Source organism: Mobula birostris, chromosome 8 (genome assembly GCF_030028105.1).
Source record: "Mobula birostris isolate sMobBir1 chromosome 8, sMobBir1.hap1, whole genome shotgun sequence".
In the NCBI taxonomy this organism is placed as follows: domain Eukaryota; kingdom Metazoa; phylum Chordata; class Chondrichthyes; order Myliobatiformes; family Myliobatidae; genus Mobula; species Mobula birostris.
The window spans coordinates 42,486,335-42,505,074 of NC_092377.1; the positions used below are offsets into that span (position 1 = coordinate 42,486,335).

The window sequence follows — 18,740 nt, forward strand, 5'->3', positions numbered from 1 at the left end:
ATATATTTGGGGTGTGGGAGGAATCCATGTGACCTGGGGATGAATCCTATGATGTATTATTTTGTTTCATAGATTCAGTTCACGGGTTAAGTGATGGAGTGATGCAGCCAGGTGGGCTTTGAGAGAAACGCTACTTCAGCGCCTTGTCTAACCTCTGTCTTATTTGGGTTGAGCAAAAGCAATATATAAAGCTTGCTCATTTCTGATAGTAGCTGACAAATTCTGCATTTGTCTCAAGCTGAAGATGATCATCACACAATTGCTGCTACTTGCAGATTTGTGATTGGAATTCCCAGGTCTTACTGTATCAGTAACCGCTAGTACACATTTACCACCTCAGCTACTTGTTCATGATGGATGTTGATGCACTTGCTGGAGGAATTCAGTGAGTTTTATGTGGAGATCTGGTGCTTGAGTACTAGCTTCTAAGCTTATTTGGAAGGAGACTGACTTCTGTAACGACGAAAAACTGCACTGATGAAGAAAGTAATTTCCTTTAGGATCAATAAATTATCTATCTAAAAAGGGGTGAGTGTGATAAACTGCAACATTTTTTTTGAAACTCATGGCACTGATTTTGATGGGCTTTTCATTCTTTGTGATACTTCTGTCATGCTTTCTCATTTGTATCCACTCCTTTTTGTACTTACCATGCTTTTACAAATTATTAGTCTACAAAGTCAGATGTCAGTTGACAAAATTACTGAGAATATTGAAAACAGTATTTCAGACTGAAAATTTTAATTAACTATTCATATTGGCTTGTGGTCTTGGATTTTCATTTTTGAAATATTTTAATATCTTAAAATGAGAGATGAAAATTATATATCCTGTCTTGATGAAGGGTCTCAGCCTGAAACATCGATTGTTTACTATTTTCCATAGATGCTGCCTGGCCTGCTATATTCCTCCAGCATTTTATGTCTGTTGCTTTGATTTCCAGCATCTGCAGATTTTAGCTTGTTTGAGATTAAAATTAACACTGAATGATCATGTTCTAAATACTGCAGATATCTGTCTACTCTGAAGTTCCTATTGCTAAGACTGTAGTGGTGTAATTTTTTTTGGAATACATTGCATGTTAAGAATGTAAAATAAGTATGTATATTGCTAAGTGAAATATCCTTTTATTAGAGATTTGAGGAATTATTTAAGATTTTGTTTTAGCTTGACTGTTTTCATTTCCCATTCTCATTGTGATGCCATGCATGTTCACTTTTTAGGATCTTGACCTTTTCTTTTACCCCCTTGTATCATGTTTCAGTTACCGGATAAGTCTATTGCAAGTTTAGTGAAGTACTACTATTCATGGAAAAAGACTCGATCACGAACAAGTTTAATGGATCGGCAAGCACGAAAATTAGCTAATAGAAACAATCAAGATGAAAGGTGAGATCAGAAACATAGTTATTACTTTGGAACTCGTGTTACTATTTGTAGAAACAATTGATGATTATTTAACACTTCTGCTACGTCACACTAACTTCCATTAGAAGCAAAACCTGGCGGCTTGGATTTTCATACCTGCTCTGCATTTAATAAGGCCAAGTCACAGAGAGACAAATTCACCCTAGAAATTCGGATTGCAGTTCTCCTAGCTATTCTGACATAAGATATGAAAGTTTCGTTCTGTAGCAGCCCGCTGAAGCTTATTTCCCCTCATAGAGTTATCAAAAGCAATATCTTCAAAGTAACTGATGCGTAATGCAGGAGAAGGCTATTTATGGCTCATTTACTTTAGCTTCACTCTCCTCCACTCATCAACTTTCCTTTAATCCCTTTTATATCTGCCTGCAAGGGTTTTCAATTGATGACGCTGACCCAACCAATAGACCTGTGAAGTATATGGATGCATGGAAAATGTTGTTACTATGCAACATGATGGTGCAAATTAATAGCATATTGAAACAATTCTTGTCTGCCCAAACTGTTCCGTGGGTGCTTTGGGAGGTTTGGTACAGTGGGTATCAAGATTCAAGAATTTTGTTGCTCATTGCAGAATATCATTATAAAAATTATATCATTATGCCAGACGCCGGCCCCCTAGGCCTGAGTCAACATAGTAAAAAGGGAAAGCCTTGCCACCCTTATGGCAAGCAACAAAAGAGGGAGGAGACAAACTATAGAGCCCTTTCTACTTGAGTGATAAGTAAGGAACTAATTCACCCTAAATTTCCCATTTACCAACAGTCTTTCCTCTTCTCATCTCAGTGTTGCTAATCATAAAGTCTTGTCCACAATATGGAAATAAAAGCTACACAAATGGAACCAAATTCGAAAACTCATTCCTGCTTTATCTTGTTGTTTGTTAAGATGGCGCTGAGGTGTGGTCTCTATCGAGATCGCAGCTCAGATTTTTTTTCATGGAATTTCTGTCCGAATAGAAGGTAAAGGTAACAGGTTTAGGGAACCTTGGTTTTCAAGAGATTTTGAGGCTCTGGTTAAGTAAAAGGAAGTAAATAGCAGTTATAGGCAGATAGGAACAAACGAAGTACTTAAGGTGTATATGAAATGCAAGAGAACGCTTAAAAGAAATCAAGAGAGCTAAAAGAAGGCATGAGGTTGCCCCAGCAGACAAGGTGAAGGAGAATCCTAAGGCTTCTACAGAGCAGCAAGGTTGCCAGGGGACAAAATTGGTCCTCTGGGAGATCAGAATGGTAATCTATGCGGGGAGCCTAAAGAGATGGGTGAGAATGCACTTCTTGCATCTATATTGACTCAGGAAATGGACACAGAGTCTATAGAAGTGAGGCAATGTCATGGATATTATACAGCTTACAGAGAAGGACGTGCTTGCTGTCTTAAAGGAAAATTGGGTTGGATAAAACCCCAGGGTCTAACCAGGTATTCTACCGGAGCCAGTGGGAGACAAGTGCAGAAATTGCAGGGACCCTAGCAGAGATATTTAAATCATCCTTAGCGACAAGTGAGGTACTGGAGGTTTGGAGGATTGCTAATGTTCTGTTTAAGAAATATTCTAAGAATAATCCAGAAAATTATAGGCTAGTGAGCCTGACATTAGTAGTGGGAAAGTTATTAGAAGGTATTGTAAGGGGCCAGATATGAGTATTTGGATAGACGGGCTGATTAGAAATAATTAGCATGGTTTTGTGCATGGTAAGTTGTATCTAATCAATCTTAGAGTTTTTTGAGGAAGTTGCCAGGAAAGTTGATGAAGGCAATGTAGTGGATGTTGTCTACATGGACATTTGACAAGGTCCCATACTAGGTCGGTGAGGAAGGTTTAGTCGCTTGGCATTCAAGAGGAGGTAGTAAATTAGATTAGATATTGACTTTGTGAGACTGGCCAGAGGGTGGTAGTAGATGGTTGCCAATCTGACTGGAGGCCTGTGACTAGTGATGTGCCGCAGAGATCGTTTGCTGGGTCCGTTGTCGTTGGTCATCTATGTCAATGAATTGGATGATAAAGCAGTTAACTGGATCATCAAATTTGCAGATGACACCAAGACTGGGGGTGTAGTGGATAGTGAGGAAGACTATCAGAGCTTGCAGCAGGATTTGGACCAGCTGGAAAAATAGGCTGAACAATAGTAGATGGAATTTAATGCACACAAGTGTGAGGTGTTGCACTTTGGGAGGATTACTCAGAGTTGGTCTTACTCAGTGAATGGTAGGGTATTGAGGAGGGAAGTCAACAGGGTAAAAAGAGGACATGAGAAAGCTTCGGCAGATAAGCTAAAGGAGAATCCTAAGAGATTATACAAGTACAGTGCCTATAAAAAGTATTCACCCCCTTGGAAGTTTTCATGTTTTATTGTTTTACAACATTGAATAACAGTGGATTTAATTTGGCTTCTTTGACACTGATCAACAATAGAGACTCTGTCATGTTAAAGTGAAAACACGTTTCTACAAATTGGTCTAAATTTATTACAATTGTTAAATAAAAAATAATTGATTGTATAATTACTCAACAGTTGTATGTGCAGTCTTTCCCATCTCAGCCACTGAAGCTTGTAACCCCTCCAAAGTTGTCATTGGTCTCTTGATGGCTTCCCTCACTTGTTCTGTTCTTGCATGGTCACTCAGTTTTTTAGGATAGCCTGCTCTAGGTAGATTTACAGCTGTACCATATTCTTTCCATTTCTTGATGATTGTCATAACAGTTCTCCAAGGGATAGTCAGTGACTTGGAAATTTTCTTGTATCCATCTCCTGGCTTGTCCTTTTTGATAACCTTTTTGTGAATTACTTGGAGTGTTCTTTTGTCTTCATGGTATAGTTTTTGCCAGGATACTGACTCACCAGCAGTTGGACCTTCCAGATACAGGTGTATTTTTACTACAGTCAATTGAAACACCTTCACTGCACACAGGTGATCTCCATTTAACTAATTATATGACTTCCAAAACCAATTTGCTGCACTAGTGATAATTTTGTGTGTCATATTAAAGGGGGTGAATACTTATGCAATCAGTTGTTTTGTGGTTTATATTTGTAAGTAAATTAGATCACTTTGTAGAGATGTTTCGCTTTGAGATGAAAGAACTTTTTCTGTTGATCAGTGTCAAAAAAAGCCACATTAAATTCACTGTTGTACAATGTTGTGAAACAATAAAACATGAAAAATTCCGGGGGGGGGGGGTGGGTGGGAGTCAGCATGACTTTGTTTCATGGAAAATCATGAATGTTTGATGAATTTGAATGAATTGTTTGAAGAGGTGATGAAGAGGATTTGACAAGGACAGGGAGGTAGAAGTTGTCGACGGGATCTTCACTGAGGTCTTTGACAAGATCCTGCAAGGTAGGGAACTTTGGAAGGTTAGCTCACGTGGGATCCAGGGAAATTTAATTGAATACAAAATTAGCTTGGTGGAAGGAGTCACAGGGTGGTAGTGGATGGTTCTTCAGATTTGATGCCCAAGACCAGTTGTGTGCCATAGGTATCAATGCTGGGTCTACTTAGCAACTTAGACGGGAATGTGTGTGGTGTGATTGATATGTCCATGGAATTTTTTTAGTGTAGTCGAAAGAAGGTTCAGGTTTCAACAGAATTGAGTTGGACTGGCAGATTAATCTTGACTCGTACAAGTGCAAAGTGTTGCATTTTTGTCAGTTTAAACCAGGGCAAAATTTACATAGGGAATGATGAGGTTGTAGAGAGTATTGTGGAACAAAGAGAACAAGAGTGACAGGTTGCATCGACCCCTAGTGATACGGTGGTGCGAAAGGCATTTGGTATGCTTGCAATTATTAGTCAAGGCATTGAAGACAGGAGTTAGGACATCGTGTATCAATAGAAGTTGGTATTCTGGTTGCCCTGCTATAGAAGGGATGTCATTAGTCTGGAAAGCGTGCAGAAAAGGTTCACAAAGATGTTATGGGATTGCATGGCTTGAGTCATAAGGCAAAACTGTATAGGCTGGGACTAATTACCCTGGAGCAGGAGATTGAGAGGTGGCCTTATTGAGATTTAAAATTTTGAGGGGCACAGATAAGGTAGATGGTTTGCAGTCATTTTCCCAGGTTGGGAGAGTCTCTTTCATGTAGAAAGTAGTTATGTATGGAACAGGCTCTATTCTCTCCCCCCCACCCCCCATGACCTAAAATATTGAGGATAATCACAGATTTAATACATATTCTGTGAATTATACTTTAATATCAAAACCTCATGTAATGCATGACAAGGCAAAACTGAACCGTCTTTAAAAAAAATACAGGGAAAAAAACTTCTTTTTCCTGAACAGCAGGCCAATGCCTGCCACTTTTAACTTTTCACTAATTAGACCTTCCAGCAGTATTAATTATTTGATCTATGTATACTGGAACAATGAAAGAACGGATTGCTCAACATAGCAACTGTTCAGTGTCCATGCTACTAAAATCTTCCTCCAGGGAGTATCTGATATTCCTTTCATAAGTTGGATAATCAATTGGAACAACTGTCAGAGCCGTCTGGCATGGAAATGGGGCTCAAATCCCACTAAGTCTGTGGGAACTAACAAGTACCCATTTCCACTAATGCCATTTTATTCTCCCTGTGGTACCATAAATTCTTGCCAGATCTACAGCCATATAAAACCAGGGTAATCTATAGTAGCCAATTAGCTGACCAAACTCTGTGTGTTTGGGATAAAGCCGGAGAGAGCATTTACAGAGGTGATGTGTAAACTCTAGGCAGGCAGCACCCAAAGTCAGGGTCAAACACTGGTCACCAGAGTTGGGAAGCTGCAGTTCTACAACTGTGCCTCTGGAAACACTTTAGAACTGATGATTTGTGTGTGTATGTATATAGTTGCTGATATTTAAACTAGATCTTTGATTTCAGTGATGATGGAATGGAGGAAGGAGCTACGAATGACGTGAATGACAGTGATTATGACCCCACTAAAGAAGCTAAAAAGGAGGTAATAAATTTTAGAAATATAACTATACTGAACTTTCGCTGAAGCATCATTGGCATGGCATTGAAAGCCTTTAAGAAATCTTGATGTGGTGAGACAAGATAAAAGCTGAAACTCATGAATCTGGAGCTTCTATGACTGCATATTCTTATACATTATGATTGTCAATATCATAAAGCCTTGGGGCTTCTGTGCAGAAACAGCATTTTTTTAATTTACGACTTTCAATGCAAGTAGAAATGGTATTCCTTATTCAGTAACTTTCTTTTCTATATACGTCTAAAGTGATGAAACCAGTATTAAACATGATACAGGTTTTTGTACTGTTTGCCTAGCTGTAGTGAAAGCAACAATATAGTTCACAAAAAATGACTTGGTGGAACCTAGATTATAATGAATATCCCTTGGATCCCTCATAAGACATGGAATAAATCCCTATTCTCTTACTCAAATGCCTTGGTGCAACATCTTATAAGAATTCAGTTTTCCACAGGAAGTACATTGTACTCTTTGCCAGGGCAAACAGCGTTGTGCAAATTACGCAGATACATCTTTAAAGGGATGAACACCATGTGTAATGGAATTCTGTATATGGGATTTGATGGAACTCTGTATATGGGATTTGACATCTTAAAGATTACTATAGTCTGTTGTTAGGTTCTTACTGGTGGATCTCCTAGCCCTCTGGGGTCACTCTCCCTCTACCCTCCAGTTTGCATGGAATTGAACTGAGTGAGTTCCTATCAGCAATCCTATCTAGTGGTTAATTCTTGGTGGGGGAAAGACATCCCAAAGTTATCTTGTATTGCATTGTAATTTTGTTTGTTGAAGAGGACTTCAATTGTTACCGATACTAAATGCAACAATGGTTAGTGCATTCAAGATGGATACAGTCTAATTTCAAGGTGGTGGTGGAATCAGAACTTGAGTAAAGTACTTGATAATGTTACCTTGTCATTTTCTCCATGCAATGTCATCAAAATTTGGTCTTGATGACCGTATGCACAAATGTATTCAGCAGCTGAATTGTTAAGTAGACTCTGCCTCAATATTCATTGATTTGCTTTCTGTGTGCACATACCCAGTCCCCATCACAACTTATGTTAAAACAGATCTATTTATGTACAAGTTGACAAAGTAATTATTGTTTATTTAAAGATGTCATCAGTTTCCAGACCATTTGTGTCAGGTGTCTCTTTGCTGTGTGCTGTTCTAGCCGAGAGTGGTCTTGACTTTGCTTACAATGTTGCATCTTGCAATTTCAAAACTAATTGCTGCTTGGAAATATAAAGAATGGTAAATTGTTTATTATTGATTGTCATATGTACCAAGGTACAATGAAAATCTTGGGTTGCATACTGTTCATACAGATCAGTTCATTACAACGCTACATTGAGGTAGTACAAGGTAAGGTAATAGAGTGCAGTGTAAAGTGTACAGAGTGCAGTGCAGGTAGACAATAAGGTGTAAAATCATAAAGTAGATTATGAGGTCAACCATCCATCCATTTTGCTGTATTCAGGAACCATTCAATAGTTTTATGATAGTAGTATAGAAGCTGTCCTTGAGCCTGATGCTACGTGCTTTCATGTTTCCGTGCCTTTTTCCCCTTGGGAAGGGGTAAAAGAGAATGTCCGGGATGGGTGAGGTCTTTGAAAAAATTGGTAGCAAGAAACTTATCATTTCAAAATATTCACTCATTTTAAATTATAGATTCCAGGAATTTGCACACAAATTGCTGTATACAAATTAACTTATTTGCTCTTGTATATGGATATTCAATCATTTGTCTCCTAGTCCCATGCCATGGGTTGGTATTAGTGGTTTATTATTGTCACATGTACCACGATACAGTGAAAAGCTTGTCTTGTATATACTGTTTATACAGATCAAATCATTATACAGGGTGCTGAGTTAGAATAAGGTAAAATGAGAACAAGGCTGAACAAAGTAAAAGTTACCCAAAAAAATGCAGTGCAGGGAAACAAAAAGAGCAAGATTATAACAAGCAACACACATAAAAGTTGCTGGTGAATGCAGCAGGCCAGGCAGCACCTCTAGGAAGAGGTACAGTTGACGTTTCGGGCCGAGACCCTTCATCAGGACTAACTGAAAGAAGAGCTAGTAAGAGATTTGAAGGGTCTCGGTCGGAAACGTTGACTGTACCTCTTCCTAGAGATTCTGCCTGACCTGCTGCGTTCACCAGCAACTTTTATGTGTTGCTTGAAATTCCAGCATCTGCAGATTTCCTCGTGTTAAGGTTATAACAAGGTAGATTGTGGGGCAAAGAGTCCACCTTATATTAGAATCAGAATCAGGTATATTATCAGCAGCACGTAACGTGAAATTTGTTAACATAGCAGCAGTACAATGCAATACTTAACAAAAACAAAATAGAATAATAATAAATAAATAATCATATACGTATATTAAGTAGATTAAAAATTGTGCCACAAACCAGAAATACTATATATTAGAAGAGTGAGATAGTGTCCGAGAGTTCAATGTCCATTTAGGAGTCGGATGGCAGAGGGGAAGAAGCTGTTCCTGAATCGCTGAGTGTGTGCCTTCAGGTTTCTATACCTCCTACCCGATGGCAGCAGCGAGAAAAGGGTATACCCTGGGTGCTGGTGGTCCTTAATAATGGATGCTGCCTTTCTGAGACACCACTCCTTGAAGATGTCCTGGGTACTTTGTAGGCTAGTACCCAAGATGGAACTGACTAGATTTACAACCTTCTGTAGCTTCTTTCGGTCCTGTGCAGTAGCCCCTCCATACCAGACAGTGAATCAGCCTGTCAGAATGCTCTCCATGGTACATCTATAGAAGTTTTTGAGTGTATTTGTTGATGTACCAAATCTCTTCAAACTCCTAATGAAGTATAGCTGCTGTATTGCCTTCTTTATAACTGCATCAATATGTTGGGACCAGGTTAGATCCTCAGAGATCTTGACACCCAGGAACTTGAAATTGCTCACACTTTCCACAAGGATTGGTATGTATGTGTTCCTTCGTCTTACCCTTCCAGAAGTCCACAATCAGCCCTTTCATTCTACTGACGTTGTGCCAGGTTGTTGCTGCGACACCACACCTCTAGTTGGCATGTCTCACTCCTGTATGCCCTCTCCTCACCACCTGAGATCCTACCAACAATGGTTGTATTATCAGCAAATTTATAGATGGTATTTGAGCTATGCCTAGCCACACAGTCATGAGTATAGAGAGAGTAGAGTAGTGGGCTAAACACACACCCCTGAGGTGCGCCAGTGTTGATCATCAGCGAGGAGGATATGTTATCACCAATCCGCACAGATTGTGGTCTTCCGTTTAGGAAGTTGAGGATCCAATTGCAGAGTGAGGTACAGAGGCCCAGGTTCTACAACTTCTCAATCAGGATTATGGGAATGATGGTATTAAATGCTGAGCTATAGTCGATGAACAGCATCCTGACATAGGTGCTTGTGTTGTCCAGGTGGTCTAAAGCCGTTGAGATAGCATTTGCTTTTGACCTATTGTGGCGATAGGCAAATTGCAATGGATTCAGGTCCTTGCTGAGGCAGGAGTTCATTCTAGTCATGACCAGCCTCTCAAAGTATTTCATCACTGTAGCTGTGAGAGCTACCGGGTGATAGTAAGGCAGCTCACATTATTCTTTTTAGGCACTGTTTGTTTTTGAAACAAGTGGGAACTTCCACCTTTAAAGACAACCTAACATTGGACTCTTGAGACAGAGATCACAGGGTCTTCAGGTGCAGCAGGGATCTTCACAGCTGTAGTTGTGTTCTCCCTTTCAAAGTGGGTATAGAAGGCGTTGAGTTCATCTGGTAGTGAAGTATTGCTGCCATTCATGCTATTGGTTTCGCTTTGTAGGAAGTAATGTCTTGCAAACCCTGCCAGAGATGTCGTCTCTAACCTCGTTTGAAATTGTCTCCTTGCCCTTGAAATAGCCCTCCGCAAATCATACCTGGTTTTCTAGTACAGGCCTGGGTTGCCAGAATTGAATGCCACAGTTCTAGCCTTCAGCAGATGACATACCTACTGGTTCATCCACAGTTTTTGGTTTGGGAATGTGTAGTAAGTTTTTGTAGGCACACACTCGTCCACACATGTTTTAATGAAGTCAGTAACAGCTGCAGTATACTCATCCAGGTTGGAAAGTGAATCCCTGAATACAGTCTAGTCCACCGATTGAAAGCAGTCCTGTAGGTGCTCCTGTGCTTCCTTGTCCATACCTTCTTGGTCCTCACTGCTGGTGCTGCAGTCTTCAGTCTCTGCCTATACTCCGGAAGTAGGACAGCCAGATGATCAGACTTCCAGAAGTGAGGGTGTGGAATAGCACAGTAGGCATTCTTGATGGTGGTACAGCAATGGTCCGGTGTGTTGTTTCCTCTGGTTTTGTAAGTGATCTTTTGATGGTAGTTGCTCAGTGATTTTTTTCAGACTGGCCTGGTTAAAATCTCCCAAAACGATGGTGAACGTGTTAGGATGCATTGTTTCGTGTGTGTTGATCCCATTGCTCAGATCATCTAGAGCCTGATTGACATTGGCCTGAGGTGAAATGTATACTGCTACCAAAATGACCGTGGAGATCTCTTGCGGTAGGTAAAAAGGACGGCACTTAACTACTAGATATTCCAGGTCTGGTGAACAGAATTGGGACAGCATTGATATATTTGTGCATCAAGAAGAGTTGATCATGAGGCATACTCCTCCACCTCTGCTTTTGAGAGACTCTATAAATCTATCCTGACGGTGTATAATAAACCCTTCGATCTGAATCACTGCACTCAGTACGGAAGGGGTTAACCAGCATTCCGTGAAACAAAGGATGCGTGGTCCTAATGTCCCTCTGATTCAGCCCCCTAGCTCTGAGATCATCAATTTTATCCACCAGAGACTGCACGTTTGCCAGGAAGGTGGTCAGTATTGGGAGTTTAAAATCCCGTTTCCTTAAATGCACCTGTATCCCCGACCTGCAGCCACGTTTCCTGCATGGACTCTTCTGTCCACAGTCAGTGTTGTTTCCGTCAGTTTTAAGCAGCGATAATTCACTTAAATGCATTATGACATCGTCGTTGACTGTACTGACCTTGGAGCAGGTGTGCTTTTTAGCTGTATCAGGCTGAAACAAGAATATTTAATCGTATCCATTGAGAGTACTGCTGCTACTCGAGTTGCCCTTAGGTGCCCGGAAGATCCATTCAAGAGTGATTAGTAGATTAGAAGCTGTCCTTGAACCTGGTGGTATATACTTGCACGCTTTTGTATCTTCTGCCCAGTGGGAGCGGGAGAAGAGAAAATGTCTGGGGCGGGTGGGGTTGAAGTAGTTTGCTGGCAAATATTTATGTTTAGGTATTTAAAGATTTTAATGTTTTTGTGATTGTATGTTTTTGCTTTTAAAATCTATATTTGTAGGGGTTACATTGGATGCAGAAGAGAGCATCTTAGTGGGGTCTACTTTTATTGTTATCCACAGGAATTCTCTAACCTTATCATTTTAAGATAGCAAGATGTTGATGTAAATTTAAGCATGGTTAAGTATTACTCTACTTCCAATATGCTTTGTCTCTTGCAGTACATAACATATACCTGCAATCTTGTGTGCATTTTATTATTAGGGAAATCCTGATCCACCTGTGCAGGTCAGCAGAGTTGGCTCGGTCAGACGTGAGCTTCCAAGTTTGCAGCATCGTCACCACCCACTACGGTCCAAGTGTCGACCACCAAAAGGAATGTATCTTAGTCAAGAAGATGTTGGAGCCATGTCCTGCAGCCCAAATGCAGCAAGTACCATTCTTAGACAACTTGATATGGAACTAATCTCATTGAAACGCCAGGTATTTGGATACCTGTAGTGTAGTTATAACATTCCAAAGAACTAAATTTTGATTCTTGTATACGTTGGATAATCTTGATTACAGAGTAATTTTCATAACAAAAGTACAATCTTGATTCTGCTAAAACTCTAGCAGGTGTTAAAGTTCACAACAAAAGTATAAATTAAATCATTAGAACCAGGTTTTTATTTATTTTGCATCTTAAACTTAGCTTTTTAATCCAGTAATCCCCAAATATTAGCTAATTTGTAGCAATTTTAAATCATAGGGAGGAATTTGTCTTTTAGCTGTTTGCACTAAATGTGCAATATACAGGTTGAGTATCCCTTATCCAAAATGCTTGCCATTGGAAGTATTTTGGATTTTTTTTCAGATTTTGGAATATTTGCATCTATATAATGAGATACCTTAGTGATGGGACCTATGTCTGAACATGAAATCCATTTACATTACATATATAGCTTACTCGTGTACCCGGAAGGTAGTTTTAAGTAATATTTTTAATAATTTTATCCACAAAACAATTACATGTATATTGAGCCATCAGAAAGGTAAGCTATCATTACCTCGGATGCCCAGGTGGACAGCCAGTGGCTGTTTGGTAGCGCCATCATTTCCGATTCTGAATTTATGTGCTACCGGTAAGTAGTCTTTGTCTTTCACTTGTTCATAACACTATCTACTGATGCAGACATTCAGCGATGATTTTGGCAAAGTCATCAATGAATTCTTCTGCTGCTTCATGATCAGTAGACTCTTTATCATCATAGGTATTTCAAAATTTAATGCTATGCCTTTTCTTGAATTTCTGCAACCAACCTGCTGAAAATTCATAAAATTACCTGCAATTTTTAGTTCATCATGCTGATCTTTGGTTGCTTCATGATCAGTGCATGTTGACTCCAAAGTTGACTCTTTCAATGCATGATTGAGACCTTCCTGTTTCACTTCATGCAGTGTTTTTCTATTCATTAAATTCTGATCATTCCATATCCAAGTCATTTCTCAGAACTGTGGTGCACAGAGACCTGCGCATCGCCTGGGAATTTTTCCAGTGTCTTGTGGAATTTCCATTTGTGAGATCATGTCAGCGCTGAGAAACATTTCTGATTTCAGATAAGGGGTGCTCAACCTGTATTAGCAATAGTATGTTGTACTGTGTTGCCAAAATTGTCTTCAAAAGAACTGCAATTTGGAGGCAAGGTGCATTACATTATTTCAAATGCCCTATCCACCCTGCAAGATTTAAAAAAAACTAGTGGTGGAGTATTGCTCATTTCGGGTGAAATGTCAAATCAATGACATTTTGCCTGTTTTGAACAGATGAAATGATACCCTGGTAGTGTTCGAAGATCTTAATTTTAATTACTTAGAGATAAAGTGTGGAATAGGCCCTTCCAGCCAATAAGCAGCACCACCCAGAAGCCCACCTTTTTAACCTTGGCCTAATCGCAGGACAATTTACAATGACCAGTTAACCTACAAACTGGTCTTTGGAACATGGGAGGAAGCTGGAGCACCTGGTGGACATACAAACTCCTTACAGACGGCATCAGAATTGAACTCCATACTCCACTCCTAATCCTGGAGATATTTCTCATTTGTTGACCAGATTTCAATTTCAGATTTAGTGCCACGAAAATGGATTTACCTCTTTGCTGTTTGTGAAATCTGTGCATAAGATGGCAGCCACAGAAGTCAATTTGTTAAATGACTACACTTCAAAAAATATTCATTTTGATATATGGAAAGCTTTTTCCTTATGTACAACCAGAATACCTTAAACATGAGATTTTTCAGATGCTGGAAATCCAAAACAACACACACAACATGCTGGAAGAACTCAGCAGGTCAGGCAGCAGTTATGGAAATGAATGACAGTTGAAATTTTGGGCCAAGACCCTTTATCGGGATGGGAAAGGAAGGAAGAAGATGGGACGAGGAGAAGTAGGATAAGTTGGAAGGTGATAGGTGAAGCCAGATGGGTGGGGGGAGTGAAGTAAGAAGCATGGGAAGTGGAATGGGAAAAGGCAAATAGCTGGGGAAGAAGGAATCAGATAGTAGACCATGGGGGAAAGGAAAGGAGACAGGGCATCAAGGGGATGTGATAGGCAGCTGAGAAGAAGAGGTTAGAGGCCAGAGTGGGGAATAGAAGAAGGAGGAAATGGGAAGGGGAAATTACTAGAAGGAGAAATTGATGTTCATACCATCATGTCGGAGGCTAGACAGAATATGAGGTGTTGCTCCTCCAAACTGAGAGTGGCCTCATTATGGCAGAAGGGGAGGCCGTAGACCAACATGTTAGAACAGGAATGGGGATAGGAATTAACTGATTGGCCAATGGGAAATTCTGCTTCTTGTGAATGGAGTGTTGGTGCTAGACAAAGCGGTCCCTCATTCTACTTCCGGTCTCACTAATGTAGAGAATGCTGTATTATCAGAAGCACCAGATAAAGGAGACATAACATAACCACATAACCATTACAGCATGGAAACAGGCCATCTCAGCCCTTCTAGTCCATGCTGAACACTTACTCTCACCTAGTCCCATCTACCTGCACTCAGTCCATGACCCTCCGTTCCTTTCCTGTCCATATACCTATCCAATTTAACTTTAAATGACAAAATCGAACCTGCCTCTACCACTTCTAATTCTACCCATGGCTGTGACTGTGGATTTCAGATGTAGTTGTCCTAAATTGGAAATATCTGATCATTCCCTTTAGAGCTGCACACAAAATATTGTCACTGCTTGACGGCATCATCTTACCTTTAGTTAAGACACAGAGCCAAACAATTTGGACCGATCCTTTGGCCCACTATGTCCATTCCGACCAACAAATGTCCATCCATTCAAATCCAATTCACCAGCACTTAGTGCATTGCTTTCAATGCCTTTGTGATTCATGTGCCTGTCTATATACACCTCTAAAAGGTTGAGGGAGGACTATCCACACTGGCTGTGTTGAACCGCAACAAATTTGCAGACGAAGTGCTGCCACGACTGGAAGTTCAGTTGGGGCCCTGAATGGAGGTGAATAGGCAGTTGTAGCACTTCTGCCACTTGCAGGGATAAGTGCCGGGGGGAGATCAGTGGGGAGGGACAAGTGGGCAAGGAATCACATTGAGAGCAATCCCTGGGGTAAGTGGTGGGGTGGCAGGGGGGTGGGGGGTAAAGATGTGAGATGTGATTAGTGGTAGGATCCCTTTGAAAATGAAGGAAGTTGCAGAGAATGATATGTTGGATGCGGAGGCTTATGGGGTGTTAAGTGAGGACTAGAGGAACTCTCTCACTGTTAAGATGGTGTGAGCACAAATGATGACTGCGTTGGTGCTGTTTCATGCACCCATGTTGCATTAATTAACTTCGTCAACTCTGCCTCCAACTTCCACCCTACCCTTAAATTTACTTGTTCCTTTTCTGACCTCTCTGTCTGTCTGCCTGTCTCTCGTGTCTGTCATTGTGTCTCTGCCTGTCTCTATCTCTGGAACTATCTACTGAGATCTTTTAAAAACCTACTTATTTCCATAGCTATCTTGACCTTGCCTCTTCCCACCCTATATTGTGAAAAAAATGATATTCTCAGATCCTTCATCTCCACCCATCTTTCCCAAGATGAGGCCTTACCTTCCAGGCCCCTTCAAAAAATGGGGTTTACCTTTCTCCATTATTGATGTTGCCCTCTGCCACATCTCCTTCATTTCTTACAGATCCATGCTCACCCCATTCCCACTGCCTTGACAGAGATAGAGTTCCTTTGGTCCTTGCCTACCACTCCATGAGCCTCCATATCTAACACATCCTTCTCGGCTACTTTCATCATCTTCAAATGGACCCTGTCACCAAACACATCTTTACCAACCCCCCTCCCCCCCCCCCCACCACCTCCGATGCTCCCAATGTGGCCTCTTCTACATTGTTGAGACCGACGTCAACTGGAAGACCGCCTTGTCGAGCATCTCCGCTCCATCTGCAAAAAGTGGAATTTCCTGTTGGTCAACCATTATAATTCCTATCCCCATTACTATTCTGACATCTTAGTCTATGACCTCCTCTTTTGCTCTTCAGGTTGGAAAAGCAAACTGATGGTATGAATATTGACTTCTCTTTCTGGTAATAATTTTTTTACCCTTTTCTTTGGCCGTTCTCTACTTTGGCATCTTACCTCTTGTCACTTGCCTATCATCACCGCTAGTGTTCCTTCTTCCCATTCTCCCATGGACCACTCTTGTCTCTTACCATATTCCTTCTTCAGCCCTTTGCCTTTTCTGATTATCACCTACCAGTTTCTTATTTCATCCCCCCCCCCCCCATTGCACCCATCCACCTGGCTTCATGTATCACTTTATAGCTTGTCCTCCTTCCCCTTTCACTTTCCTCCTTCCTTTTTGGTCCTGATGAAGGGTCTTGGTCCAAAACGTTAATTGTTGATTCATTTCCATAGATGATGGCTGAAAATGTAGTTGAGTGGGTTAGTAAGTTTCCAGACGATACAAAGATTAGTGGTGGTGTGGATAGCATAGAAGACTGACAATACAGAGGGATATAGATCAGTTGCAGATGTGGACTGAAAAATGCCAGATGGAGTTTAACACAAAAAAATGTGAAGTGTTGTGCCTTGGTAGGTCAAAATGTAAAGCAACAGTATATTGTTAATGGCAAACCCTTAACAGTGTTGATGAGCAGAGGAATCTTGGAGTCCAAGTTCATAGTTCCTTGAAAGTGACTGCACAGGTTGATCGGGTGGTTACGAAGGCATATGACCTGCTTTTCTTTATTAGTTGAGACATTGAGTTCAAAAGACAGGAAGTTATGTTGCAGCTTTATGTTATGCTGGGCCTGCCTAGAGTATTCACTACAATTCTGATTGCCCAGTTGTAGAAAGGACGTTGAGGCTTTGGAGAGGGTACAGAAGAGGTTTACCACGATGCTTCCTGGATTAGAGGGCATATGGTATGATGAGAGGTTGGGCAAACTTGGGTTGTTTTTGCTAGAGCAATGGAGACTAAGGGGAGATCTGAAAGAGGTTACTAAGACTACGAGAGGCATAGCTAGAGTGGGCAGACAGTATCTTTTTCCCAGGCTTGTCATGGCTCATACCAGAGAGTATGCGTTTAAAGTAAGAGGAGGTAATTTCAATGGAGGTGTGAGGGGAAAGTTTTTTTTACACAGAGAGTGGTGGGTGCCTGGAATGCACTGCCTCGGGTAGTGGTAGAGGCAGATGCATTAAGAGACTTTTAAAAGACATTTAAATAGGCACAAGAATATGAGGAAAATAGAATGATATAGACATTGTGTAGGCCAGTTGATTACTAATTGAATTGGTTCGGCACAACGTTGTGGGCGGAAGAGCTTGTTCCTTGTGCTGTACTCTTCTATATTAGATGATAATGTTCCAAATTCACTGTTTGAATTGAATCTCTTACTATTACCTGTACTGCAAGTCAAAGGAACAACTTACTACTTTGGCTGTCCACCTGTGAGTGCAGTAACAAACACAGTCAGTTACATACATGACCATACACAGACTTTACAAGAAAGAACACCATTAGAGCAAAGAAAAATCTATTGCAGTGCATACTCTAAGGTAAAGATTATGGTTGTGCAGGTCAGTTCAAGGACAGAATGGATGAAGTGAAGTAACCTTTCTTGAACCTGGTGGTGTGGAACTTCAACCTTCTGTATTTCCTGCCTAAAGGTAGCTGAAAGAAGGTGGCTTGGCCAGGATGCTGGGGAGTTTGGATGATAGTCATAGTCATACTTTATTGATCCCGGGGGAAATTGGTTTTCGTTACAGTTGCACCATAAATAATAAATAGTAATAGAACCATAAACAGTTAAATAGTAATATGTAAGTTATGCCAGTAAATTATTAAACAAGTCCAGGACCAGCCTATTGGCCCAGGGTGTCTGACCCTCCAAGGGAGGAGTTGTAAAGTTTGATGGCCACAGGCAGGAATGACTTCCTATGACGCTCTGTGTTGCATCTCGGTGGAATGAGTCTCTGGCTGAACGTACTCCTGTGCCCACCCAGTACATTATGTAGTGGATGGGAGACATTGACCAAGATGGTATGCAACTTAGACAGCGTCCTCTTTTCAGACACCACCGCGAGAGAGTCCAGTTCCATCCCCACAACATCACTGGCCTTAGGAATGAGTTTGTTGATCCTGTTGGTGTCTGCTACCCTCAGCCTGCTGCCCTAGCACACAACAGCAAACATGATATCACTGGCCACCACAGACTCGTAGAATATCCTCAGCGATCTGCAGGCTGGACTTCCAGGTCATCAAGGGAATGGCAGCATAAGGAAAAGGTCTCTCGACAAAAAAGAAGGTAAACTGTCCCAAAATCGAATTTAGACAAATACTTAATATTGCATAACTATATTAATAAAAGGGGCAAGGATGATGTCTAAGAACAAGATTAAAAAGTCCGCTCCGAAGGCTGATAAACGTAAAGAGACGCAGCAAGGCGACGGGCCTAGCTCCCCCATGGCAAGCCAGGACGGAGAGAATGAGGGGGAATTGGTGACTCT

The 18,740-nt window shown here is 40.9% G+C and overlaps 1 protein-coding gene across 5 annotated transcripts in view; it reads left to right on the forward strand.

Annotated features, from left to right (window-relative positions):
• Positions 1–18,740, forward strand: part of LOC140201261 (REST corepressor 3-like) — an 81,972-nt gene that overhangs the window by 22,378 nt on the left and 40,854 nt on the right. For 4 of the 5 annotated variants that reach the window (XM_072265064.1, XM_072265060.1, XM_072265061.1 and 1 more), the window contains 3 exons: positions 1,265–1,389; positions 6,289–6,367; positions 11,983–12,201. In XM_072265064.1, the coding sequence (XP_072121165.1) occupies positions 1,265–1,389; positions 6,289–6,367; positions 11,983–12,201 (423 nt within the window). The remainder of the gene's footprint in view (positions 1–1,264; positions 1,390–6,288; positions 6,368–11,982; positions 12,202–18,740) is intronic. The other variant, XM_072265062.1, reaches the window with a different exon arrangement.